General features: G+C 46.6%; 1 protein-coding gene across 1 annotated transcript in view; it reads left to right on the top strand.

Moving 5' to 3' along the window:
- The window catches only part of LOC145389780 (sodium-coupled monocarboxylate transporter 1-like), a 28,096-nt gene extending 6,485 nt beyond the window's left edge, over positions 1 to 21,611 (top strand). The window contains exons 4-11 of the mRNA XM_080264943.1: positions 1,344 to 1,495; positions 2,256 to 2,396; positions 4,611 to 4,829; positions 6,652 to 6,770; positions 7,285 to 7,439; positions 12,070 to 12,317; positions 16,469 to 16,569; positions 21,430 to 21,611. Coding sequence (XP_080121069.1) covers positions 1,344 to 1,495; positions 2,256 to 2,396; positions 4,611 to 4,829; positions 6,652 to 6,770; positions 7,285 to 7,439; positions 12,070 to 12,317; positions 16,469 to 16,569; positions 21,430 to 21,611 — 1,317 coding nt within the window. The remainder of the gene's footprint in view (positions 1 to 1,343; positions 1,496 to 2,255; positions 2,397 to 4,610; positions 4,830 to 6,651; positions 6,771 to 7,284; positions 7,440 to 12,069; positions 12,318 to 16,468; positions 16,570 to 21,429) is intronic.
- The last annotated feature ends 6,083 nt before the right edge of the window (positions 21,612 to 27,694 follow it).

Genomic DNA, 27,694 nt, shown 5'->3' with positions numbered 1-27,694 from the left:
GGCAGACATTCTTCTTATGATTCTGCCTCTTAAAGCAGAGCGAAGGGCTGCTGTGGCGGGGCAGTCGAACAAATAATGATGTAGCGGCCACTCCTCGAGTTGGTGGCAGTGGGGGCAGGGTTCAGGATTCCTCCCTGTTAATTGAGAAGCAGGGGTAGCCCATCCTCGGGCGACGTAGGAACACGATGAGCGAGTTGGGTGGGTGAGGTGGGGCGGAGAGGGACTCATAGTTGGCAGCTCTTGCATACCAGGTTGCAGAGCGTCAGTCCTCTGCAACTCGCTCCTCTGTCGACTGAGCCTGAGATGCTGGCCCCTGCTTTCCTCTTAATGCGAGAGGCGGGTCATGAGGGGGAAAGTGATGTCAGGTAGGGTGGTTGCTGAGTGAGGACCCTGAGCTTTAGGTCCTCCCGTCGATCACGTGTCTGGAGCAAGTGTGGCTGGACCGTTAGAGGAGTTGACGGAAATTCAAATCAAATCAGGTCTATCTTAAGTTTGGTCCTTTAAACTTGGTTCATTGTGGATTATGCCAATTTGATTCACTCAGGTTTATCAGTGCCTCCTTAGATCCAGCTTCCTTAACCGACGGGGCTGTGTGGTTGCAGCGTGTGAAGGTCGTGGACAGCAAGATGTAATAAGCAAAATAAATCGCTTAGGAAAAGGCGTTAGGGAGCTTCCTTAACCGACGGGGCTGTGGTTGCAGGGTATGAAGGCCATGGACAGTAAGATGTAATAAGCAAAATAAATCGCTTAGGAAAAGGCGTTAGGGAGCTTCCTTAACCAACGGGGCTGTGAGGTCGTGGACAGTAAGATGTATGAAGCAAAATTAATCGCTTAGGAAAAGGTCTTAGGGAGCTTCCTTAACCGACGGGGCTGTGTGGTTGCAGGGTGTGAAGGTTGTGTACAGCAAGATGTAATAAGCAGAGTAAATCGCTTAGGAAATGGCGTTAGGGAGCTTCCTTAACTGACAGGGCTGTGGGGTTGCAGGGTGTGAAGGCCGTGGACAGTAAGATGTAATAAGCAAAGTAAATCGCTTAGGAAAAGGCGTTAGGGAGCTTCCTTAATCTACGGGGCAGGGCGGTGTGAAGGTCGTGGACAGTAAGATGTAATAAGCAAAATAAATCGCTTAGGAAAAGGCGTGGGGGGGCTTCCTTAACCGACGGGTCTGTGGTTGCAAATGTTAGATGTAATAAGCAAAATAAATCGCTTAGGAAATGGCGTTAGGGAGCTTCCTTAACGAACGGAGCTGTGTGGTTTGCAGGGTGGTGTCAAGGTTAATCAAAATAAATCGCATAGGAAAAGGTGTTAGGGAGCTTCCTTAACGAACGGAGCTGTGTGGTTTGCAGGGCGGTGTGAAGGCGGTGGTGTATACTGACGTGATGCAGACGCTGCTCATGTTCGGCGGGGTGCTGCTCGTGGTCATCATCTGCTGCCAGGAAATCGGTCTGGGCAGGGTCTGGACCATCGCTGACCAGGGCGCCAGGATAGAGTTCTTCAAGTGAGTCACCAGTAGTTTAAATTTCAAGTGACCGAAAGTGCCAGAATGAGCAGTGGGAGTACCGTTTGAGTCGTGTGAAAATGAGTATGTTTGAATTATAACCGTGAAGCACAACTCTCTCTCTCTCTCTCTCACTTCCTGTGTACGTGTGTGTGTGTGTGTGACGGAAAGTGCCAGAATGAGCAGTGGGAGTACAGTTTGATTCGTGTGAAAATGAATGAGTTTGAATTTTAACCGTGAAGCACAACTCTCTCTCTCTTTCTCTCTCTCTCTCTTCCTGTGTGTGTGTGTGTGTGTGTGTGTGTGTGTGTGTTGAGAGGAGATAATATGGCGTGCATTTACTTTCACTAAATCTACTGTCATTTTGCGCACACATAAAACCCATTTATTCGAATCAGCTTCATAAAATATCAACGACACTGAAATAAATAAATAAAAATAACCACACAGTAGTCATTTTAAGAGCCAATATTAGAGTTAGGTTTATAATATTCAACGACACTGGAGTTATAAGGAGAAAAAATATATATATGACTGTACAGTAAAAGGCCGAGGATGAGATGGAGGGATGGAGTGGAGAGGTATATGAGAGAGGGGGGTGTGAGCTGGGAGCAGGGCTGTGAAATGGCGGGGGACAGGACGACATGGAGGCGACTTGTTTGTGGCCACCCCTTACGGGATTCAGGTGACTGGCAATAGGTAGATAGATAGATAGATAGACAGTAACAGGACGCACTACAGCCTCCCGTTTCTGCCCCAGCATGAACACAAGCCCCTTCGTGCGTCACACCTTCTGGTCCACCACGGTCCTTGGCTTCTTCTTCACCTTGGAGGTCAACGGCATCAACCAGCCCAGCTACCAGAGATTTGCGTCCATCGGCAACCTCGCTACGGCTCAAAGGTTAGATGCCCTTGTTTATATCTCTGTCTATCCATCTATCTATCTACCTACCTATCTATCTGTCTATTTATTGCCAGACGCCTTAATCCCGTAAGGGGTGGCCACAAACAACTCACCTCCATGTCGCCCTGTCCTCCGCCATTTCATTGCCCTGCTCCCAGCTCACACCCGCCTTTCTCAAATACCTCTCCACTCCATCACTCCATCCCTCCATCTCATCCTTGGCCTCCCCTTCCCTCACCCCGCCTCCACCTCACTCACATACACTCTCCTCGTCAGTCTTTCACTCTCCATCCTCTCCACATAGCCAAACCACCTCAGTGTGTTTCTCCTAACGCTTCCTATCACATCCACATCCACACCACAATGCTCCTTCACTTCATCATTTGTCAGTCTGTCTCTCCACGTAACTCCACATACACAGACACTCACATACACTCTCCTCGTCAGTCTCTCACACTCCATCCTCTCCACATGGCCAAACCACCTCAGTGTGTTTCTCCTAACGCTTCCTATCACATCCACATCCACACCACAACGCTCCTTCACTTCCTCATTTGTCAGTCTGTCTCTCCACGTAACTCCACACACACATACACTCTCCTCGTCAGTCTCTCACTCTCCATCCTCTCCACATGGCCCAAACCACCTCAGTGTGTTTCTCCTAACGCTTCCTATCACATCCACATCCACACCACAACGCTCCTTCACTTCCTCATTTGTCAGTCTGTCTCTCCACGTAACTCCACACACACATACACTCTCCTCGTCAGTCTCTCACTCTCCATCCTCTCCACATGGCCAAACCACCTCAGTGTGTTTCTCCTAACGCTTCCTATCACATCCACATCCACACCACAACGCTCCTTCACTTCCTCATTTGTCAGTCTGTCTCTCCATGTAACTCCACACACACATACACTCTCCTCGTCAGTCTCTCACTCTCCATCCTCTCTACATGGCCAGACCACCTCAGTGTGTTTCTCCTAACTTTAAATTTAACGGAGAATAAAGTCGATTGTGTTAAAAGTAAAGGAAGCTGTGGAGATGAGAAGGGAGACTGTTTGTGTATTTGTTGAAAGAGGTTTAGAAGTGTTGCAGATACGAAAGCAGAGATGTTGGTGGAAGTTCATTGTTCGTAAGACTGTGGTATAAAAGATTAAGCTGAGAGGAACGTGGTAGATAGAAAGAGGAAGGGGACAACGGGAATGACAAGTAGCGAAGATTAGAGCGAAAGCAGTGAGGTGCATATTGAGGGAAAAGATGAGTTAGATGAAATAGGAACAAATGGATCTTGAAAATGTGTGGAGCTGATGAAGGGAGTGCGTGGCTAGGAATGCGAGGGTAGCTAAGAGTAAGAATGGTTCAATTTGGTGGGATGCCTATCTTGAATAAGCAGTGGAGGAAAAGGGGAGACGAGAGTGAACGCAGAACAAATGAATGAAGGGAATGTACTGAGGGTAAGAAGGGTGTGAGGAGATTCGTTGAGAAGGCAAACACAAAATTGCACCTCACTACAATCTCGCGGAGTCGCATAATGAGTGAGTGCGGACACATTGCATTAAGTATATACAGTATATTCAAATTTACTGATGTTAAAATTCACAGCAGACTTCGTATAGAAATCCTCAAGGTAAGGGCTGATAACACAGAATTCACATATACTGTACAAATACTGGCCCAGCATAACTAACCCTTCCCCAATCCACGTATCGTCCCAACACAAAAACACGAAGGACCGTTTGTAGTGCTCAGATCAGTGCTTCAGCTCAGTACAGGGTACTTCATTGACACACTTACTAATGCCTAACATATATGGGCCTCGTAAGCCTCTTGTTTTTACTAGAAATTGGGAATCTCTTTTACCGTGGGTGTGTGGCTGGTATGGCTCCGTTTTATTTCTGCTAAATGCTTGTTATGTGTTTTTCCCAAAGGCTGGTCATCGCTTTTGACGTGGGTGTGTGGCTGTTAAAAGGTATCTGTTTTATTTACGTGTTCTTCCCACGTGCTGGTCATCTTGTTTGCCGTGGGTGTGTGGCTGGTGTGGGAGCTTTACGTACCGTCTAATGCTTGTTATGTGTTTTACCCAAAGACTGGTCATTTCTTTTGCTGTGTGTGTGTGTGTGTGTGTGTGTGTGTGTGTGTGTGTGTGTGTGTGTGTGTGTGTGTGTGTGTGTGTGTGTGTGTGTGTGTTAATTTACGTTTTTCCCACAGGTTGGTCATCTCTTTCGCCGTGGGGGTGTGGCTGCTGTGGGGTCTGTTTTACTTCTCCGGCCTGGTTGCCTATGCCGCCTTCAGAGACTGCGATCCCTTGGCCTCAGGCAGGATACAGAAACCCGACCAGGTCATCCCTTACCTGGTCATGCAGAAGCTGGGTCACCTCACTGGCGTTCCCGGGGTCTTTGTGGCGGCTGTCTATGGAGGCGTCCTTAGGTGGGTGATGTAGTGGGGCTTCCTTCTCTTAACAGCAGCTATCATCATCACTCTTATCATCACTCTCACATCCATCATCACTCATCCATAATCACTCTCACATGCATCATCACTCACATCCTTTATCATCACACTCACATCCATAATCACTCTCACATGCATCATCACTATCCTTTCTCATCATCACTCACACCCTTTCTCATCACACTCAATTCCTTTATCAATAGTCTCACTATCATCACTCTCACATCCATCATCACTATCCTTTATCATCACCCACACATTCTTTATCATCACTTTCACATGCATCATCACTCACATCCTCCCTCATCACACTTACATCCTTTATCATCACCCACATCCTTTATCATCACCCACATCCATCATCACTATCCATCCCTCTCACATCCTGTATCGTCACTCTCGCATCACTCAATCCTGCATCATCCTTGAACATGCTTGGGGTTTATACTGGAAAGATCATATTGTATCTCCTGTTTGAACTGCCGTATCTCATTCCTCCATCATGTACTGTCCATGTACTTTCCTATCTATCTATTTATCTATTGCCAGATGCCTTAATTTCGTATGGGGTGGCCACAAACAAATCGCCTCCATGTCACCCTGTCCCCCGCCATTTCACTGCCCAGCTCCCAGCTCACACCTCCTCTCTCATATACCTCTCCACTCCATCCCTCCATCTCATCTTCGGCCTCCCCCTCCCTCTCCCCCCCTCCACCTCACTCACATACACTCTCCTCGTCAGTCTCTCACTCTCCATCCTCTCCACATGGCCAAACCACCTCAGTGTGTTTCTCCTAACGCTTCCTATCACATCCACATCCACACCACAACGCTCCTTCACTTCCTCATTTGTCAGTCTGTTTCTCCACGTAACTCCACACACACATACACTCTCCTCGTCAGTCTCTCACTCTCCATCCTCTCCACATGGCCAAACCACCTCACTGTGTTTCTCCTAACGCTTCCTATCACATCCACACCACCCAAAAATATAAGTGTTCCATGATGTCACACCAGAGGCAGTCTACAGTTCATGGAGGAAACAGCGCCATTGTGCTTCTGTTTTCAGCTGCATCAGTTCTTATCCTATTGATCCAAGGATATATTAGTCCACATTTCTCAATATATCACTTTCCTTTTTTTTAAATATTATAGCTATCTATTGCCAGACGCCATAATCCCATAAGGGGTGGCCGTTTGACTTTGAGTTACTTGTTTTACGGAGAGGGGCACTAACCTTCCACCAACCCACTTGTTGACACGTACGGAGCACGTATGGTTTGGTTATATGGTTACCACCCAGCGTTGTAAATGATTTCTTGGCTTACAGGACTATCATCATTTTCTTCCATCCACATGACAATACTGAGCCTACTACTCCTTTCTGAAGTTCTCCTGCAGCCACTTTGTTCCAGTTCCCTCTCCCTATCACAGCTTTCACAGCACACATTGGCCTTCCTCTTCAAGTGACTATTCTCCACATTTCAAACTTTAGCATTTACTTACACTAGTCATGCAGGAAAAAAATAAATATATATAATAAATTTCTTGATAAAGTTATCATCTATGTATGTATCAAACAACACACGGGGGCAGGGTGGCACAGTGGTAAAGTGTTGGACTCGGGACCGGGGGGTCATGAGTTCGAGCCACGCCTGGTAGCTGCCATGCCGAGAGATGTAACACCCTCCTGTCACCTAGCGGGGCTATATGATCTAATAAGGTCCAGCTCGAGGGATAATTTCCTTTTCAAACACCACATTCATACTTACCAAACACTGTCCCACTCTCCACACAGTTCGCTGTCCAGTAACGGTAACTCTATGGCCTGCCTGCTGTGGGAGGATTTTCTGAAGGACATTCCATACTTCAGCAGGATGTCCGATGCCGCAGCCACCAGGGTCCTCAGGCTGATATGTAAGGCTTTCTTCTCAGGTTGTCAGCGATAGCTCAGCAGTTTTGTGGGATCCATAAACTTTAAAATTCATTCCTCGTGTTATCAATACACTCAGCACTGCATGTTGTCCACTGCACTGATAATTTTATACAAAGGAACCAGAGTATAACATCAGCATAGCGTACTGCATAACATTTTCCTTACATCCTGGTAGACACTATGTTATCCATCCATCATCCAATCCTACGTTGCCCCAAGAGGAACGTAGAAGCCCGGGGCTAGGCAAGTTGGTCCTGACATGCAAGATGAGAGTGACCAGCCTCACTCATCCCTGAGTGGCATTACATGAGCAATAAACCCCAACCACCCCTTGGATATAAACCTTCACCGGCTCAGTCCGATTAGAGCGCCGTAATTACCCACTAATTTTGTAACACTGGTAGTAGTAGTAGTAGTAGTAGTAGTTGTTCCCTAGGCAGTCTGGCCGAACAGCCCCGAGTCCCTTAGGTTACTGATGCTGTGTGTTTGCGGCAGCTGTGGTGATGGGCGTGTCTGGCATCTGTGTGGGGGTGCTGGCGGGCAACCTCGGCAACATTTTCCACGTCATCACCAGCATCTCAGGAGCCGTCAAGGGTCCGATCCTGGGTGTCTTCCTGGCTGGTATGAGTACACCCTGGGTAAACACAAAGGTGGGCACGGGTTCGCACTCTCCAGTCTTATTATTCATCGTCTAAATCCTACGTTATCCTGTAAGGGGTGGCCATAAACAAATCGCCTCCATGTCGCCCTGTCCCCCGCCATTTCATTGCTCTGATCTCAGCTTACACCCCCCCCATCTCATATACCTCTCCACTCCATCCCTCTATATCCTACGTTATCCCGTAAGGGGTGGCCACAAACAAAACGCCTCCAAGTCGCTCTGCCACCCACCATTTGACTGCCCTCCCCCCTCCCTCATATACCTCTCCACTCCATCCCTCCACCTCATCCTCGGTCTTCCCCTCCCTCTCCCTCCCTCCACCTCACCTACATACACCCTCTTTTTTTTTTTTTTTTTTTTTAATGCGAGGAAGAAGGAACCAAAGGCCATGGCCCACAGTAACAGTTCCCTCCAAGAGAAAAACAAAATACAATAGAGAGCCAAATTCAAGATCCGATCATTTTGAGATGCCGGGACACACTGCGTTTGAAAGACTGGAGATCATAGGCAGCAGGAAATACAGACAGAGGGAGACAGTTCCAGAGCTGACCTGTTGCATAAATGAAAGACTGGGAGTAACGGTTAACTCTTGCATTAGAGAGTTGGACAGAAAAGGGATGAGAGTTTGCTGCCAGACGGGTGCTACGCGCCCGTCGTAGAGGTGGAGGAATGCAAGCAGACAGTTCAGAGGAGCAGTGACCATTAAAGTAGCGATAGAAAAGAGATAAAGATGCAACAGTGCGGCGAAGAGACAGAGGTTGAAGGGAGTCAGTAAGAGGAGGAGAGATAAGAAGACGAAAAGCCTTTGACTCCACCCTGTTGAGAAGAGCTGAATGTGGGGAGCCTCCCCACACATGAGAGTTGTACTCCACACAGGGGCGGATAAAACCTCTGTATAGAGTCAACAATTGTGCAGGGGTAAAGAAAGAGCGGAGTCGGCTTAGCACACCCAATCTCTTAGAAGCAGATTTTACAAGAGATGTAATATGATCTTTCCAAGATAAGTCTTGAGTAAATGAAACCCCAAGCATGTTCAAGGATGATGCAAGATTAAGCTGAATATTATTAAACATTAATGGGTATACCTGTGGAAGATTTTGTCGGGTTGATAGGTGTAAGAACTGAGTCTTAGATGCATTAAAGACAACCATATTATTTTTACCCCAGTCAGCGATACAAGCCAAGTCAGACATTAGGTGTGCCATAGCCTCATCCCTTGTTTCTTGAAGTAACTGTTGAGATGGGCGTTGCGGGAACCGAATGGAAAGGTGAAGGGTGGAGTCATCAGCGTATGAGTGGATAGGGTTAGATGTACAGCTTAGAAGATCATTGATGAATAAAAGGAAGAGAGTTGGTGATAGGACAGAGCCCTGAGGAACACCACTGTTGATAGATCTAGGAGAAGAACGATGGCCGTCTACAACAGCAGCTATAGAACGACCAGAAAGGAAGCTAGAGATGAAGGCACAGATAGAAGGATAGAAACCGTAGGAGGGCAGTTTGGAAATTAAAGATTTATGCCAGACTCGATCGAAAGCCTTTGAGATGTCAAATGCAATGGCAAAGCTTTCGCCAAAGTCCCGAAAGGAGGATGACCAGGAGTCTGAAAGGTAGGTGAGAAGATCGCCAGTGGAGCGTCCCTGACGGAACCCATACTGACGATCGGAAAGAAGGTTGTGATAGGAAAGATGCCTTAAAATTTTTCTATTAAGAATTGACTCGAAAACTTTTGAAATACAGGACGTTAAAGCAATTGGACGATAGTTGGAGGGTTGGGAGTGGTCACCCTTCTTTGGGACTGGCTGAATGAGAGCAAACTTCCAGCAAGAAGGAAAGGTACAAGTTGACAGACAAAGGCGAAAGAGTTTGCCTAGGCAGGGTGTAAGCACAGAAGCACAGTTCTTGAGAACAACAGGAGGGACCCCATCAGGCCCATATGCCTTGTTAGTACTGAGGCCAGTGATGGCAGAAAATACATCAACTGAAGAAATTTTAATGTCAGCCATGAGGAAGTCAGAGGGGAGAAGTGATGGAGGAACAGCACCGGAATCATCTAAGGTGGAATTGGAGGAGAAAGTCTGTGCGAAGAGATCTGCTTTATCAGTAGAAGAAATAGCTACAGAACCATCAGAGTAGAAAAGAGGAGGGAAGGATGATGAGGTAAAGTTGTTAGAAAGATTTTTGGCAAGGTGCCAGAAGGAGCGGGAAGAATTCGAGTTGGAGAGTTGAGAGCATTTAGTATGGATGAAATTATTTTTAGTAGAGCGAAGAACAGACTTAGCACGATTCCGGGCAGAAACGTAAAGATGATGTGATTCAGGGGTGGGTTGGCTCCGGTACCTTTTGTAGGCCCTCTCCTTGTTGCGGACAGCATTAGAACAAGCGTGATTAAACCAAGGCTTTCTTGCGTTAGTCAAAGGATATGAGAAAGGAATGTATGCTTCCATGCCCGAGAGAATAACCTCCGTAATGCGCGAGGCACACTCAGATGGCTCCCGGCCATGGAAGCAATAATCATTCCATGGAAAATCAAAGAAGTACTGCCTGAGGGCCTCCCAGTTCGCGGCTCCAAAGTGCCACAGACGACGTTTCCCTGGAGGGTCCACAGGCCGTACCGGAGTGATAGGACAGGTTAAGGTAATAAGGTTGTGATCGGAGGAGCCCAACGGAGAGAAAAGATTAACAGAGTAAGCAGAAGGATTAGTTGTTAGGAAGAGGTCAAGTATGTTGGAGCTCTCTCCAAGGCGGTCAGGGATACGGGTAGGGTGCTGTACAAGCTGCTCTAGGTCATTAAGGATAGAAAAGATGTAGGCTTGTTCACCAGGTGGATCCGTGAAAGAAGAGGAGAGCCAAAGGTGGTGGTGAACATTGAAATCTCCAAGAATGGAGATTTCAGAGAAAGGAGAAATGGACAGAATGTGTTCCATCGTGGAAGTAAGATAGTCGAAGAATTTTTGATAGTCAGTAGAATTAGGGGATAAGTAAACAGCACAGATATATTTAGTCAGAGAATGACAGGAAAGCCGAAGCCAGAGTGTGGAGAATTCAGAAGAATCAAGTTCAGGAACACGAGAGCAAGATAAGTCGTTGCGTATGTATACACAACAGCCACCTTTGGCTTTGAAATGAGTATAGAGAAAGTAGGAGGATACAGAAAAGGGTTTGCTGTCGGTTGCCTCAGACAGCTGAGTCTCCGTCAGAAAAAGAAGGTGAGGTTTAGAGGAGGAGAGGTGGTGCTCAACAGAGCGAAAGTTAGAGGAAAGGCCGCGAATGTTGCAGAAATGAAGAAGAAGAGAGTCAGACAGTGGTTCCAGGCACCTCGAGTCGTCACCGGGAGAGGGGCAGATGGCGGGGGCATTTATGGTCCCCCCCCCTGGGGACTCCGAGGCTTGATTAATAGACGCCATTTTTGTTGATTTTTGAATAGGAAGTGTAGTGTGTACTGTGCATGTAGTTTGGTGAAGATAGTTAGAGAAATTTGTACTGGAGAGCATGCTGGCATACTCTCTGTGTAACTGAGACACTGAAAAAGTGTCTTAGTCAGTCTTTCACTCTCCATTCTCTCCACATGTCCAAACCACCTAAGTGTATTTCTCCTAATCTTCTCAGCCACATCCACATCTACCCCACAACATTCCTTCACTTCATTCCACCTCATCCTCAGTCTACCCCTCCCTTCACTTCACCCGCATACACCCTCTTAGTCAGTCTCTCATTCTCCATTCTCTCCACATGTCCAAAGCCTTACACTCTCCACATATCCCTTATTATTTCATCATCCAGTCCTACGTTGTCTCATGAGGAGCGTGTTAGTCAGAAAGGATGAGATGGAGGGATGGAGTGGAAAGGTATATGAGAGAGGGGGTGTGTGAGCTGGGAGCAGGGCAGTGAAATGGCGGGGGACAGGGCGACATGGAGGCGATTTGTTTGTGGCCACCCCTTACGGGATTAAGGCGTAATAGTAAAAAAGGATGAGATGGAGGGATGGAGTGGAGAGGTATATGAGAGAGGGGGGTGTGAGCAGGAAGGTGGGCAGTGAAATGGCGGGGGACAGGGCGACATGGAGGCGATTTGTTTGTGGCCACCCCTTACGGGATTAAGGCGTAATAGTCAAAAAAGGATGAGATGGAGGGATGGAGTGGAGAGGTATATGAGAGAGGGGGGTGTGAGCTGGGAGCAGGGCAGTGAAATGGCGGGGGACAGGGCGACATGGAGGCGATTTGTGTGTGGCCACTCGTTACAGGATTAAGGCATCTGGCAATAGATAGATAGATAGACAGTCTGCTGGAAATCTATCTATCTATTGCCAGACCTTAATCCCATATGGGGTGGTCATAAACAAATTGCCTCCACGTCGCCCTGTCCCCCGCCATTTCACTGCCCTGCTCCCAGCTCACACCCCTCTCTCTCACATACCTCTCCACTCTTTCCATCTCATCCTTGAGCTCCCCCTCCCTCTTCCCCCCTCCACCTCACTCACATACACTCTCCTCATCAGTCTCTCACTCTCCATCCACTCCACATGGCCAAAACATTGTAACACACACCAGTAACTATATATATCAACACATATCCACACAAAGCCACACAGACTCACAAGACCCAACCACAATCAACAGGGAGCAGTGTCGGGCTTCCTGGTGGCCTTCTGCTACAACGTCTGGGTGGTGGTGGGCAAGTTCCTGCGGGGGGGAGGACACCCTGCCCACCTCCCCCTCTCTGTTGACGGCTGCCCTGAGAACCTCCTCCAGCCTGTCAACGCCTCCACCATCGCCTTCGTCAGCAACATCACCACCGCCACACTCAGCACCAATCTCACCACTGACCTGACTGCAGACTTCACCACCATGGCACCTGACGCTACCAGGTTAACAGTGTCACCAAACGTGAAACTTACTCTTTAACTACAAGTATTTGGTTTAGGTAACATCATTCAAATGGTTTCCTGTACACCAGGAAACCATTTACTACGCTGGGTGGTAACCATATAACCAAATTATGGAGCCTGGTGGTTTAGTGGGTAATTAAGGCGCTCCAATCGGATTGAGCCGGTGAAGGTTTATATCCAAGGGATGGTTGGGGTTTACTGCTCACACAATGCCACTCAGGGATGAGTGAGGCTGGTCACTCTCATCTTAAATGTCAGAACCAACTTGCCTAGCCCTGGGGTCTTACGCTCCTCATGGGGCAACATAGGATTGGATGATGGAGGGATGCAACATCATTCAGCAAGAGAACTACTCATGAAATTACTTTTTGACAATAAGTAAAGCAAGAGAAGATGTTACGCTCTCTTGCTGTACCTCTTAGTTATCTGGAGCTTCATCATCATCATCATCATCATCATCATCATCATCATCATCATCATCATCATCATCATCATCATCCCAACATCTCTTTTCCCAACCATGGATGTGGTGGGACAGGGTCAGAGGGCAAGAAAGAAAAATGGACGGAGGAGGACTAATCAAGAGATAGCCTAGTTAAATGAGCCACATTCTCATTCACTCACCATTCAAGCTCCTGGAATCCTGACTCCACATCACAGACATAACTTTCCACATTTATGTCTATTTATCTATCTATCTATAGCTCGACGCCCTAATCCTGCAAACGGTGGCCGCAGACAAAACGCCTCCAAGTCGCTCTGTCACCCACCATTTGACTGCCCTCCCCCCCACTCACTTCCCCCTCCCTCATATACCTCTCAACTCCATCCCTCCACCTCATCCTCGGTCTTTCGTACTTCACCTTACTTACCAGCAAGAACCACTCTCCTGACTGTCACATCACATCGTAAAAAAGGAGGTGCCAAACTGAGTCATACGTTAATACAAGATTCTTTCAAGCAACTCAATCCCCTGTCAAGTTCCTAGCCTTGTCAACCTCCATGCCTCACTTCCTCACACACTCCTTCACCATAACATCAACCTTCTTCGTCTTCCACACCTCCAACCTTCACGCTGAGAGAGACATACCCTTTTCACTATATTATTTACATCCATCCTCTTCCCTGCCAGTTTCCTAGCCCTGTCAACTTCCATGCCTCACTTCCTCACACATTCCTTCACCATAACATCCACCTTCTTCGTCTTCCACACCTCCTCCAACCTTCATGTTGAAACAGATTTATCCTTTTCACTACACTATCTACATCCATCTATCTATCTATTGCCAGACGCCTCAATCTCGTAAGGGGTGGCCACAAACAAATCGCCTCCATGTCGCCCTGTCCCCCGCCATTTCATTGCCCTGCTCCCAGCTCACCCCCCCCCTCCTCACTCATATACCTCTCCACTCCATCCCTCCATCTCATCCTTGGCCTCCCCCTCTCTCTTCCCCCCCTCCACCTCACTCACATACACTCTCCTCATCAGTCCATCCTCTTCCAATTACCATACCATCTAAAGCCACTCTCTACACTCCATACCATTCCTCACTCCACATCTTTCATGACTCACACTATTTCTCGTCCTATCCACACTCCACACTCATTCCCCAAAACCTTCATTTCTACAGTACTAACTCCAGGCTTTTCATTCCACACCAATCTTGCACTCAATGTTACTGTGGCACTCAAACTTCTTCATTTGGTCCTTTAGCATAGCCTCCATAATCATTCCTGTTTCACATCGGCACCTGGTTTGGTCATGTGGAGAGGATGGTGAGCGTGAGACTGACGAGGAGAGTGTATGTGTGTGTGGAGTTACGTGGAGAGACAGACTGACAAATGAGGAAGTGAAGGAGCGTTGTGGTGTGGATGTGGATGTGATAGGAAGCGTTAGGAGAAACACACTGAGGTGGTTTGGTTATGTGGAGAGAATGGAGAGTGAGAGACTGACGAGGAGAGTGTATGTGTGTGTGTGGAGTTACGTGGAGAGACAGACTGACAAATGAGGAAGTGAAGGAGCGTTGTGGTGTGGATGTGATAGGAAGCGTTAGGAGAAACACACTGAGGTGGTTTGGCTATGTGGAGAGGATGAAGAGTAAGAGACTAACGAGGAGAGTGTATGTGAGTGAGGTGGAGGGGGGGAGAGGCAGGGGGAGGCCAAGGATGAGATGGAGAGATGGAGTGGAAAGGTATATGAGAGAGTTGGGGTGTGAGCTGGGAGCAGGGCAATGAAATGGCAGGGGACAGGGCGACATGGAGGCGGTTTGTTTGTGGCCACCCCTTACGGGATTAAGGTATCTAGCAACAGACAGAGATAGACAGACCTTCATAGCACCTTCCACTTTCTTTTCCTCTGAGACTCCACTCTTCCCTTCCTTTGCATATTTACCACTCTCCACTAAACCACCCCACTACTGAACCTATCACTACTTCGTCTCTCTTCATTCCCCATCACATCACACTGTACGTCACCTTCCCCCTCGGCAACCATCACTCTGCCCTCATTCACACATGCTTCCAGATCACGTTGTTTACATTCACAAAACTCTGCACATCCACCCTTCATCACTCATTCTGTCCTCATCCCCCTCTCAATAGCCTGACTTTTTTTTTTTCAGTAATAAACCCGTCCATACACAATATATGGTATGTGTACTGAACAGCCCTGAGTACATTACATATCCTTATCTCATTCTGTCTCTCTCTCTCTCTCTCTCTCTCTCTCTCGCCTTAATCCCATACGGGGTGGCCACAAAAAATCGCCTCCATGTTGCCCTGTCCCTCGCCATTTCACTGCCCTGCTCCCAGCTCACACCCCTCTCTTTCATATACCTCTCCACTCCATCCCTCCATCTGATCCTTGGCCTCTCCCTCCCTCTCTCCCCCTCCACCTCACTCACATACACTCTCCTCATCAGTCTCTCACCCTCCATCCTCTCCACAGGGCCAAACCACCTCAGTGTGTTTCTCCTAACGCTTCCTATCACATCCACATCCACACCACAACGCTCCTTCACTTCTTCATTTGTCAGTCTGTCTCTCCACGTATCTCCACATACACATACACTCTCCTCGTCAGTCTCTCACTCTCCACCCTCTCCACATGGCCAAACCACCTCAGTGTGTTTCTCTTAACGCTTCCTGTCACATCCACATCCACACCACAACGCTCCTTCACTTCCTCATTTGTCAGTCTGTCTCTCCACGTAACTCCACATACACATACACTCACATGCACTCTTCTCGTCAGTCTCTCACTCTCCACCCTCTCCACATGGCCAAACCATCTCAGTGTGTTTCTCCTAACGCTTCCTATCACATCCACATCCACACCACAACGCTCCTTCACACTTTAACACAGATATCAAACCACTCACTTAAGACACTCTTACACAAGCTTGACTGCCATTATAAAAACCCTTACCAGTAATCAGTGGCTGTTCTGTCCATACCATACACACACCAAACCTTCCCTATACCCCACTGATTACCTTGCCATATGCTTTTCCCAAATCCTCAGGGAAAGGGACTGAACAGGGAGGCTGCCAGAGATTGAGCAGTGTGGAGAGCTGCCATCAGATGACCAAATTTGACGCAGGCAGGCATGTTGGAGCCTTTATAAACAATGGCGGGGGACAGGGCGACGTGGAGGCGATTTGTTTGTGGCCACCTTGTACGGGATTGAGGCGTCTGGCAATAGATAGATAGATAGTTCTTTTCAGATGCAGTTCCCATTCTTCCATTTCATTTGAGCTGGGAGCAGGGCAGTGAAATGGCGGGGGACAGGGCGACGTGGAGGCGATTTGTTTGTGGCCACCCCGTATGGGATGAAGGCGTCTAGCAATAGATAGATAGACAGAAATCCCCAACCACTAGTTAAGCCATCCTGTTCATCACTCAGTGTGTTGATATATTGCTTACTTATTCCATGATAATTCTTCCACATAACTTTCCAACAACAATCAACAGACATATCACAATCATTTTTGTACTGAATTCTCTTACCTTTTTTTTTTCTTTCACACGGGCACAACTACGGCCTTTGGTCTTATTCCCTGGTAATGATTCAGTGAGTTTAATTCTTTACATACGCAAATGTTTGAGGGTGTGTGGTGTGGTGCCGGCAGGGGTGAGGGCAGGACCGTGTATGACGTCTCCTACTGCTACTTCGGCATCACTGGCATCCTCATGACCCTCATCATCAGCAACCTCATATCCTTCTGTACTGGTGAGCTGTCTTGTTGTAATGTCCACTCAGCACTGGTAATATAGTCCTGGCACACCAACAGTTAGCTCTGGCAGCACTGACAAACTGGATGGCAGTACACCGACTAGCACCAGTAGCGGCAGACGGTGGTACCTTTTATCAGTGGTTGGGATCAGGCAGTTCCAGGTGGTAGTGCATCAACAGTCAGGGCTGGTAGCATTGGTGGGAATGAGTGGTGATGCAGCACAGATAGGAATGGCAGTCCTGGTGGGCTGAGTTGCATCAGCAGTAATTCCTGCTCTGTTACCTGCTGTAGTCATGCAGTACCAGTATGTTGTGAAAGGTGATTAGAATGGCAAGACCATAATTCTAGGTTTAGGTAATGCAGTTCCACGGGACATTTTAAAATTCTGAACACAGCCCCTCTATACAGACCCAACACCACTTTTTCACAACACATAATTCAACTTTAGAATCTGAAAAATAAAATGTACCATAGTTTATCAGATGCACATACTGTCAAAGCAGAGGAAGAGTGGCCATGTGCAGTTTGCCACAAGGGTGTGCGAAGTAAGTTCATCTTGTGCAGTATTTGTGGTAAGTGGGTGCATAAGAGATGTAGTGGTATTAGAAGTAGACTTCGAGATAATGCTGACTTCATGTGTACAGTGTGGTGGGGAGAGCATGTGGAGATTGTCAGGTGTGAAAGGACTGATTTTGCTGTTGAGTCTCTTGAGTGTGTAGAAGTTTTGTTATTTAGGGGACAAGTTATTTACTGGAGGTGGGGCTGCAGCTAACTCCGTGGCTGGGGTAAGGAGTGGTTGGAAGAAGTTCAGGGAGCTGTTGCCTCTCCTGACATTGAGAGCGCTCTCCCTCTGTGCTAAGGGATCTTTGTATGCGGCGTGAGTTAGAACTGTAATGCTGTATGGTAGTGAGACCTGGACAGTAAAGGAAGAGGATATTCGTAGGCTCAAATGTACAGAAACGACAATGATAAGGTGGATGTGTAGTGCATCCTTGAATGTGAGGCCTGGAGGGGTTAGGTTTATGACTGAGGAGTTAAGAGGAAGGATGGGACTGGAGTGTATTGGTGCTGTCATGAGGGACAGATTGAGATGGTTTGGACATGTGGAGAGGATGAAGGATGACAACTGGATGTGGAAAATGAGAGGTGTGAACGTCGAGGGTAGAGTTGCAAGAGACAGACCGAAAAAGACTTGGGATGAAGTCATGCAGTGCCACCTAAGGGATAAGGGACTGAACAAGGAGGCTGCCAGAGATCGAGCAGCGTGAAGAGCCATCATTAGGTAACAAAGGCAGATGCATGCAAGTATGATGAAGCCATTACAAATTATACAACATAAAAATAATTCATACAAATGCAATCAACTTTCAAATTTCAATGCTGCATCCCCCCAAAAAAAGAGGCCCTACCACCTTAATGAAATCTCAACATGGTTTGGTAGTATGCCTTTATGTTTTATATATGCTTCTGAAGCCCTCAAATTAAATAAGTGTTAAATTCCATGCCAACAACGACTTAAAAAATTAGGATATTCTAGTACAGCAACTCTCTGTCAGTTCTTGCATACTTCTATCTATCTATCTATATACCTAGGCTGCTTCCCCCAAGGAAAGGGAGGTAGCCGAGACAGGACGACACACTCCCCATTTACTCATCCATTCAAACACATTCATTCGCATCTTAGCCCCAAAGGGGAGAACGGACAGATCCTCACCGCACCACACCGCACAAGGGTCAACTGTGCAATGCAATCAATGAAATCCGCAGCAGGGCCCGACAGCAGAACTGGTTTACCCCTGCCACATCATAACAGACCCATCCCCTTACCCGCACCTGACCTGACTAGCTGATCAGACCAAATGCGGGAGAATATCCCCTCAGGGCTGCGTCATCACTTATTCATTCACAATTTCTCTCCATTTATTTCTGTCACGCACAGCCACTCTTCCTTGCTCAACAGACATTCCTCTCTCATCCAGTGCTCTCTTCACACTGTTCATCCATCCTATTCGTGGTCTTCCTCTCAGCCTTACACCTCTCACATCAGATCTAGTTATCTTTTTCACCAATCGCTCATTATCCATTCTCTCCATATGCCCAAACCATCGCAACACCCTCTGCTCAACTCTACCAGCCATCTCCCGAACAACTCCAGTTCTCCTTCGCACTTCATCATTTCGCACTCGATCCATACGCGTCACTCCACACATACTCCTCAGACACCTCATCTCCATTACATTCAAACTTTTCCTCTCTGCTACACCCATATTCCATGTTTCAGCCCCATATAACGCAGTCGGTACGGCAACACCATCATACAGCCTTCTCTTTACATCCATTCTAGGCGAACGACATCTAAACACTTTTTTCATTCCTCCCAGCACCTTTCCTACTTCATTTATTCTAAACTTCACTTCTGCATCTATTCTTCCATCCACAGCAACATGTGACCCTAGATATTTAAAACACTCTACCTCCTCAAGCAACTCGCCATTCAAAACTATATTCATCACCCTACCATCTACCAACCTCGTACACTTCATCACTTTACTCTTATTCTCATTTACTTTCAATTTCCTCCTTTCACACACCCTTCCAAACTCCTCTACCAACTGTCTCAATCTCTCCTCTGAATCAGCCACCAGTGCAGTATCATCTGCAAACAGCAGCTGCTTCAGATTCCACTCTCCACCATCAACATTCACCAGATTCAGACCTCCACCTAAAACTCTTGCATTCACCTCCCTTACAACACCATCCATGTAAATATTAAACAACCAAGGCGACATCACACATCCCTGTCGCAGCCCCACTCTCACGGGAAACCAATCACTCACAGCATTTCCCACTCTTACACACGCTCTACTATTTACATAAAAACTTTTCATCGCTTTTAATAACCTACCATCAAGTCCATACAATCTTAAAACAGTCCACAAAGCCTCCCTATCAATTCTATCATACGCTTTCTCTAAATCCATAAATGCCCAAAACACATCCTTGCCTTTCGCTAAATACTTTTCACACACTTGTCTCACCGCAAACACCTGATCCACGCATCCCCTCCCTCTCCTAAAGCCACACTGCTCATCCCTAATCACTCCCTCTGTACCCTCTCTAACTCTCATAATTAACACTCTACCATACACCTTACCTACAACACTCAACAGACTTATACCCCTAAAGCTAGTACATTCATACTTATCACCCTTGCCTTTATACAACGGGACCACACAAGCACTTGCCCAGTCAATTGGCACCATACCTTTCTCAAAGCACACATTCAACAATCTTACTAACCAGTCAACAATAGTCACTCCACCATCCTTCAGGCATTCCACAGCACACCCATCCATACCTGCAGCTTTCCCTGTTTTCATCTCCTTTACTGCCTTCTTCACAAGACTAATTTAAGTACTTGAAAGTTGGTGAAGCCTTGGAAGTGTAACCAGTGATGTAACCAGCAGCAGAGGGAGACAGACTGAAAAGGGCAGCTCTGTTGAATTCATTGGTTTCGTTTTTGAAGACTCCACCACGCTTTCATGTATTGCCCTTGGTCACCTAATGGCGGCTCTCCATGCTGCTTGATCTCTGGCAGCTTCCTTATTTAGTCCCCTAACCCTGAGTTCCTAATGGCGGCTCTCCATGCTGCTCGATCTCTGGCAGCTTCCTTATTTAGTCCCTTAACCCTGAGGTCACACTCAATTACCTCGTCCTGGGTCTTTTTCGGTCTACCTCTTGCTACCCTACCCCCCAACATTAACACTTCTCACTCTCTGCACCCAATTATCATCCACCATCCTCTCCACATGCCCACACCATCTCAGTCTACCTCTCCTCATCACAACACCTATGCACTCCAGTCCCATCCTACCTCTCAACTCTTCCATCGTAAACCCGGCCACCCCAGGCCTTGCACTCAGGGACGCACTTCACATCCACCAAATCATTGTCATTTCTGTACGTTTGAGCCTGTGAATATCCTCTTCCTTTACTGCCCAGGTCTCACTACCATACAGCATTACACTCCTAACACATGCCACATACAGCATTACACTCCTAACACATGCCACATACAGCATTACACTCCTAACACATGCCACATACAGCATTACACTCCTAACACATGCCACATACAGCATTACACTCCTAACACATGCCACATATAGCATTACACTCCTAACACATGCCACATACAGCATTACACTCCTAACACATGCCACATACAGCATTACACTCCTAACACATGCCACATACAGCATTACACTCCTAACACATGCTGCATACAAAGACCCCTTAGCACGGAGGTAGAGCCCTTCAATGTCAGGAGAGGCAACGGCCCCTGAACTACTTCCAACCACTCCTCATTCTAGCCACAAAGCTGCTCCATTACAAAGCTAAATTTATTACAAGGGCATATTATAATACAGTACTTGCATATATCAACTGTTCATACAAGCTCACCCCACCTCAATCAGACTTAGTTCCATATCATAACAATCTTTTTTGGTAACCTGTTGGATAATACATACAAATATTAAGCTGATACTACACCAATCTTGGCAATGCTCTGCTTACAGTATTGTGTAGTATGTCTGTGGCTATGGAGGGTGTATGTGAGTGAGGTGGAGGCTGAGGATGAAATGGAGGGATGGAGTGGAGAGGTATATGAGAGAGGGGTGTGTGAGCTGGGAGCAGGGCCGTGAAGTGCCAGGGGACAGGGCGACATGGGAGGCGATTTGTTTGTGGCCACCCCTTATGGGATTAAGGCGTCTGGCAATAGATAGATAGACAGATAGCATAGTCTGCCTGTAAAAGCTTAACTGAACTCTAAACTGTTGATCTGATGCCTCCAGGTCCCCTAAGCCCGAAGGCTGTAGATAGGCGGTTGTCGTTCCCCAGCTGCGGGAGGCTCCATCAGTGGCTGTGGAGGACCCGCTGTGGGTCACATAAGGCGGAGTACTATGAGGCGGACCATGTGACCACTGCGACCATGTTGCCGCATACCAAGAATCATCACAACGGCAGCCATCCCTAGCTAATGCTGCCTTACCCCCATCACACACAAATCAATCCAGTCTTCTCCAACATGTACAGTCAAAGATACAACCACCTTCCCAGATCCATCTCAATGTACAGCTGGTGAATTACAGTGAAAAACCCTATGAGAGTGAGAGACTGACGAGGAGAGTGTGTGTGTGAGTGAGGTGAAGGGGGGGAGAGGGATGGGGAGGCCAAGGATGAGCTGGAGGGATGGAGTGGAGAGGTATATGAGAGAAAGGTGTGAGCTGAGAGCAGGGCAGTGAGATGGCGGGGGACAGGGCGACGCGGAGGCGATTTGTTTGTGGCCACCTCTTACAGGATTAAGGCGTCTGGCAATAGATAGATAGGCAGAATTCACTGCTCCTTCAGAAAATACCACATAAATGAAAATCCTCTTGTAATATCCAATCTGAAGCCAAGAATATTGCAGTCCCTTATTTGAAAATGTCCCTTACTTGACAATGTCCCTTACTTGACAATGTCCCTTACTTGACAATGTCCCTTACTTGACAATGTCCCTTACTTGACAATGTCCCTTACTTGACAATGTCCCTTACTTGACAATGTCCCTTACTTGACAATGTCCCTTACTTGACAATGTCCATTACTTGACAATGTCCCTTACTTGACAATGTCCCTTACTTGACAATGTCCCTTACTTGACAATGTCCCTTACTTGACAATGTCCATTACTTGACAATGTCCCTTACTTGACAATGTCCCTTACTTGACAATGTCCCTTACTTGACAATGTCCATTATTTTCTTCTATCTATCTATCTATCTATTGCCAGACGCCTTAATCCCATACGGGGTGGCCACAAACAAATCACCTCCACACTGTCCTGTCCCCTGCTATTTCACTGCCCTGTTCCCAACTCACACCCCCCTCTCTCATATACCTCTCCACTCCATCCCTCCATCTCATCCCTGGCCTCCCCCTCCCTCTCTCCCCCTCCACCTCACTCACATACACTCTCCTCATCAGTCTCTCACAATCCATAGTTTAGACAAATCAATGCATAATTTTATATAACAGCATCTTAACAGTACCATACGCGCTCCCTTCGTGTCAACAAGTGGGTTGGTGGAGGGTTGGTGCCCCTCCCTGTAAAACAACTAACTCAGTGTCAAATGGCCACCCTTTGCGGGATTATGGTGTCTGGCAATAGATAGATAGATAGACAGATCGTAATAGCAGCAAAAGGAGAACTGCACTCATACAGCAGTTCACGTAATGACAGTCTGTAAAGCGTCATCCAAACGAAAGTACAAGAGACACGAGAGTTGGATTAATGTGTAAACGCTGAGCACACACTGGGTATGATTCAACAATTTTCTATCTATCTATCTACTGCCAGACGCCATAATCCCGTAAGGGGTGGCCATTTGACTCTGAGTTAGTTGTTTTACAGGGAGGGGCACTAACCCTCCACCAACCCACTTGTTGACACGTAGGGAGCACGTATGGTTTGGTGATATGGTTACCACCCAGCGTTGTAAATGGTTTCTTGGCTTACAGGAAACCATTTGGCTTGTCACTCAATGTAAAGCCACCTGTAAAGGAAAGAAAAGCAATAAGAAGTGACAGGAAAGATGGGAGAAATAGGAAGAGAGGAGGACAGGCACAGAAAAAGAATGATAAAGACTAAGGAAAAAGTAGGCAGCACTACATCAAGTGAGTGGATGATGGTGAGAAATAGGAAGAGAGGAGGACAGGCACAGAAAAAGAATGATAAAGACTAAGGAAAAAGTAGGCAGCACTACATCAAGTGAGTGGATGATACTCGCGACCACCTACCACTAATTATAGCATATGCCATGTAAATAAACTTAATATACTGTAAATAAACAATGGTAATATTGACACAGTGTTTGAATGTTTGAATAATACCCCAGGGGATGAGTGAGGTGGAGGGGGGGAGAGGGAAGGGCAGGCCAAGGATGAGATGGAGGGATGGAGTGGAGAGGTATAAGAGAGAGGGGGGTGTGAGCTGGGAGAAGGGCAGTGAAATGGCAGGGGACAGGGCGACATGGAGGCGATTTGTTTGTGGCCACCCCTTACGGGATTAAGGCGTAATAGTAAAAAAGGATGAGATGGAGGGATGGAGTGGAAAGAGGTATTTGAGAGAGGGGGGTGTGAGCTGGGGGCAGGGCAGTGCAATGGCAGGGGACAGGGCGACATGGAGGCGATTTGTTTGTGGCCACCCCTTAAGGGATTAAGGCGTAATAGTGAAAAAGGATGAGATGGAGGGATGGAGTGGAAAGAGGTATTTGAGAGAGGGGGGTGTGAGCTGGGAGCAGGGCAGTGAAATGGCAGGGGACAGGGCGACTTGGAGGCGATTTGTTTGTGGCCACCCCTTACGGGATTGAGGCGTCTGGCAATAGATAGATAGATAGTGTACTGGGAAGGCTCAAATGTGATACAGCCTCTTGCCCTTTGCCTAGTTAGTTCCGAAGTTTGTGGAGAGAGAGAGAGAGAGAGAGAGAGAGAGAGAGAGAGAGAGAGAGAGAGAGAGAGAGAGAGAGAATGGGTATTGTTCTTGTCATGGCACCATAGAACTCATAGCACCACAGAACTCATAGCACCATAGAACTCATAGCACCACAGAACTCATAGCACCACAGAACTCATAGCACCATAGAACTCATAGCACCATAGAACTCATAGCACCATAGAACTCATAGCACCACAGAACTCATAGCACCACAGAACTCATAGCACCATAGAACTCATAGCACCATAGAACTCATAGCACCACAGAACTCATAGCACCACAGAACTCATAGCACCACAGAACTCATAGCACCACAGAACTCATAGCACCATAGAACTCATAGCACCATAGAACTCATAGCACCATAGAACTCATAGCACCACACTCAGCACCACAGAATTCATAGCACCACAGAATTCATAGCACCACACTCATAGCACCATAGAACTCATAGCACCACAGAATTCATAGCACCACAGAATTCATAGCACCACACTCATAGCACCATAGAACTCATAGCACCACAGAACTCATAGCACCATAGAACTCATAGCACCACAGAACTCATAGCACCATAGAACTCATAGCACCATAGAACTCATAGCACCACACTCAGCACCACAGAACTCATAGCACCACAGAATTCATAGCACCACAGAATTCATAGCACCACACTCATAGCACCATAGAACTCATAGCACCACAGAACTCATAGCACCATAGAACTCATAGCACCACAGAACTCATAGCACCACAGAACTCATAGCACCATAGAACTCATAGCACCACAGAACTCATAGCACCATAGAACTCATAGCACCATAGAACTCATAGCACCACACTCAGCACCACAGAACTCATAGCACCACAGAATTCATAGCATCACAGAATTCATAGCACCACACTCATAGCACCATAGAACTCATAGCACCACAGAACTCATAGCACCACAGAACTCATAGCACCATAGAACTCATAGCACCACAGAACTCATAGCACCACAGAACTCATAGCACCATAGAACTCATAGCACCACAGAACTCATAGCACCATAGAACTCATAGCACCATAGAACTCATAGCACCATAGAACTCATAGCACCACAGAACTCATAGCACCACAGAACCCATAGCACCACAGAACTCATAGCACCATAGAACTCATAGCACCACAGAATTCATAGCACCACAGAATTCATAGCACCACACTCATAGCACCATAGAACTCATAGCACCACAGAATTCATAGCACTACAGAATTCATAGCACCACAGAATTCATAGCACCACACTCATAGCACCATAGAACTCATAGCACCGCAGAATTCATAGCACCACACTCATAGCACCACAGAATTCATAGCACCACAGAACTCATAGCACCACAGAATTCATAGCACCACAGAACTCATAGCACCACAGAACTCATAGCACCACAGAATTCATAGCACCACAGAATTCATAACACCACACTCATACCATAGAACTCATAGCACCACAGAATTCATAGCACCACAGAATTCATAGCACCACAGAACTCATAGCACCACAGAACTCATAGCACCACAGAATTCATAGCACCACACTCATAGCACCATAGAACTCATAGCACCACAGAATTCATAGCACCACACTCATAGCACCACAGAATTCATAGCACCACACTCATAGCACCATAGAACTCATAGCACCACAGAATTCATAGCACCACAGAATTCATAGCACCACACTCATAGCACCACAGAACCCATAGCACCACAGAACTCGTAGCACCACAGAATTCATAGCACCACACTCAGCACCACAGAATTCATAGCACCACAGAATTCATAGCACCACACTCAGCACCACAGAATTCATAGCACCACACTCATAGCACCATAGAACTCATAGCACCACAGAATTCATAGCACCACAGAATTCATAGCACCACACTCATAGCACCACAGAACTCATAGCACCACACTCATAGCACCACAAAACTCATAGCACCACACTCAGCACCACAGAATTCATAGCACCACACTCAGCACCACAGAATTCATAGCACCACAGAGCTCATAGCACCACAAAACTCATAGCACCACACTCATAGCACCACAGAACTCATAGCACCACACTCAGCACCACAGAACTCATAGCACCACACTCAGCACCACAGAATTCATAGCATACCACCAACACTGTATACAATATTTCCTTCTATCCTTTCCAGTAATTTCACACCTCACACTCATCACTCTCTCCTTCATTCTAAAATCTATCTATCTATCTATCTACAGCCTGACGCCCTGATCCCGCAGAGGGTGACCGCAGACAAAACGCCTCCAAGTCGCTCTGTCCCCCGCCATTTCACTGCCCTGCTCCCAGCTCACTCCTCCCTCCCTCATATACCTCTCCACTCCATCTCTTACTACAGCCACAGTCTCCCCCTCCCTCCATTATTTACACCATCTATCCTTCTTATGCCTACAGCTGTTCTGAGAATTGTACCGTGGAAATTTCTTTGTCACTCAGCGCCAAGTTTCAATCCTGTGAGTGTTAGCAGTAAAACACATGTATCATTTACCTCTGTGTACGTTTTATGAGTCTGAGATGCTTGTGGAGTCACATGGAGAGACAGGCTGACGAATGAGGATATAAAGGAGCGTTGTGGTGTGCATGTGGATGTGATAGGAAGCGTTATGAGGAACACACTGAGGTGGTTTGGCCATGTGGAGAGGATGGAGAGTGAAAGACTGGCGAGGAGAGTGTATGTGAGTGAGGTGGAGGGGTGGAGAGGGAGGGGGAGGCCAGGGATGAGATGGAGGGATAGGGTGGAGAGGTATATGAGAGAGGGGGGTGTGAGTTGGGAGCAGAGCAGTGAAATGGTGAGGGACAGGGCGACGTGGAGGCGATTTGTTTGTGGCCACCCCAAACGGGATTGAGGCATCTGGCAATAGATAGATAAATAGATAAATGGAAAATAAACGGCACATGGACCCCGAAAAACGGCAATAAAAAATTCATACACGTACTTCACCTATATAACTAACTTATTACATGTCAGTATCGTTTGAAGTGAGGTAGGTGTGCATGGAAAAACACAATTAAAACATGGAAAAAAACACAAATAAAACATGGTAAAAAACACTATTAAATCATGGGGAAAAAAACTAATAAAACATGGTAAAAACACAAATAAAACATGGTAAAAAACACTATTAAATCATGGTAAAAAAAACACTATTAAAACATGGTAAAAACACAAATAAAACACGGGAAAAAAACACTATTAAAACACGGTACAAAAAAACACTATTAATCATGGAAAAAAAATACTAATAAAACATGGTAAAAAACACTATTAAAACATGGTAAAAAAAACACTATTAAAACATGGTAAAAACACTATTAAAACATGGAAAAAACACTATTAAAACATGGAAAAAAACACTATTAAAACATGGTAAAAAACACTATTAAAACATGGTAAAAACACTATTAAAACATGGTAAAAACACTATTAAAACATGGTAAAAACACTATTAAAACATGGTAAAAACACTATTAAAACACGGTAAAATAACACTATTAAAACATG

Source organism: Coenobita brevimanus, unplaced genomic scaffold (genome assembly GCF_032717465.1).
Source record: "Coenobita brevimanus isolate Jiangsu-jjx unplaced genomic scaffold, ASM3271746v2 jjx.HiC_scaffold_2066, whole genome shotgun sequence".
NCBI classification, from domain to species: Eukaryota; Metazoa; Arthropoda; class Malacostraca; order Decapoda; family Coenobitidae; genus Coenobita; species Coenobita brevimanus.
This window is presented reverse-complemented; position numbering and strand designations above follow the sequence as displayed.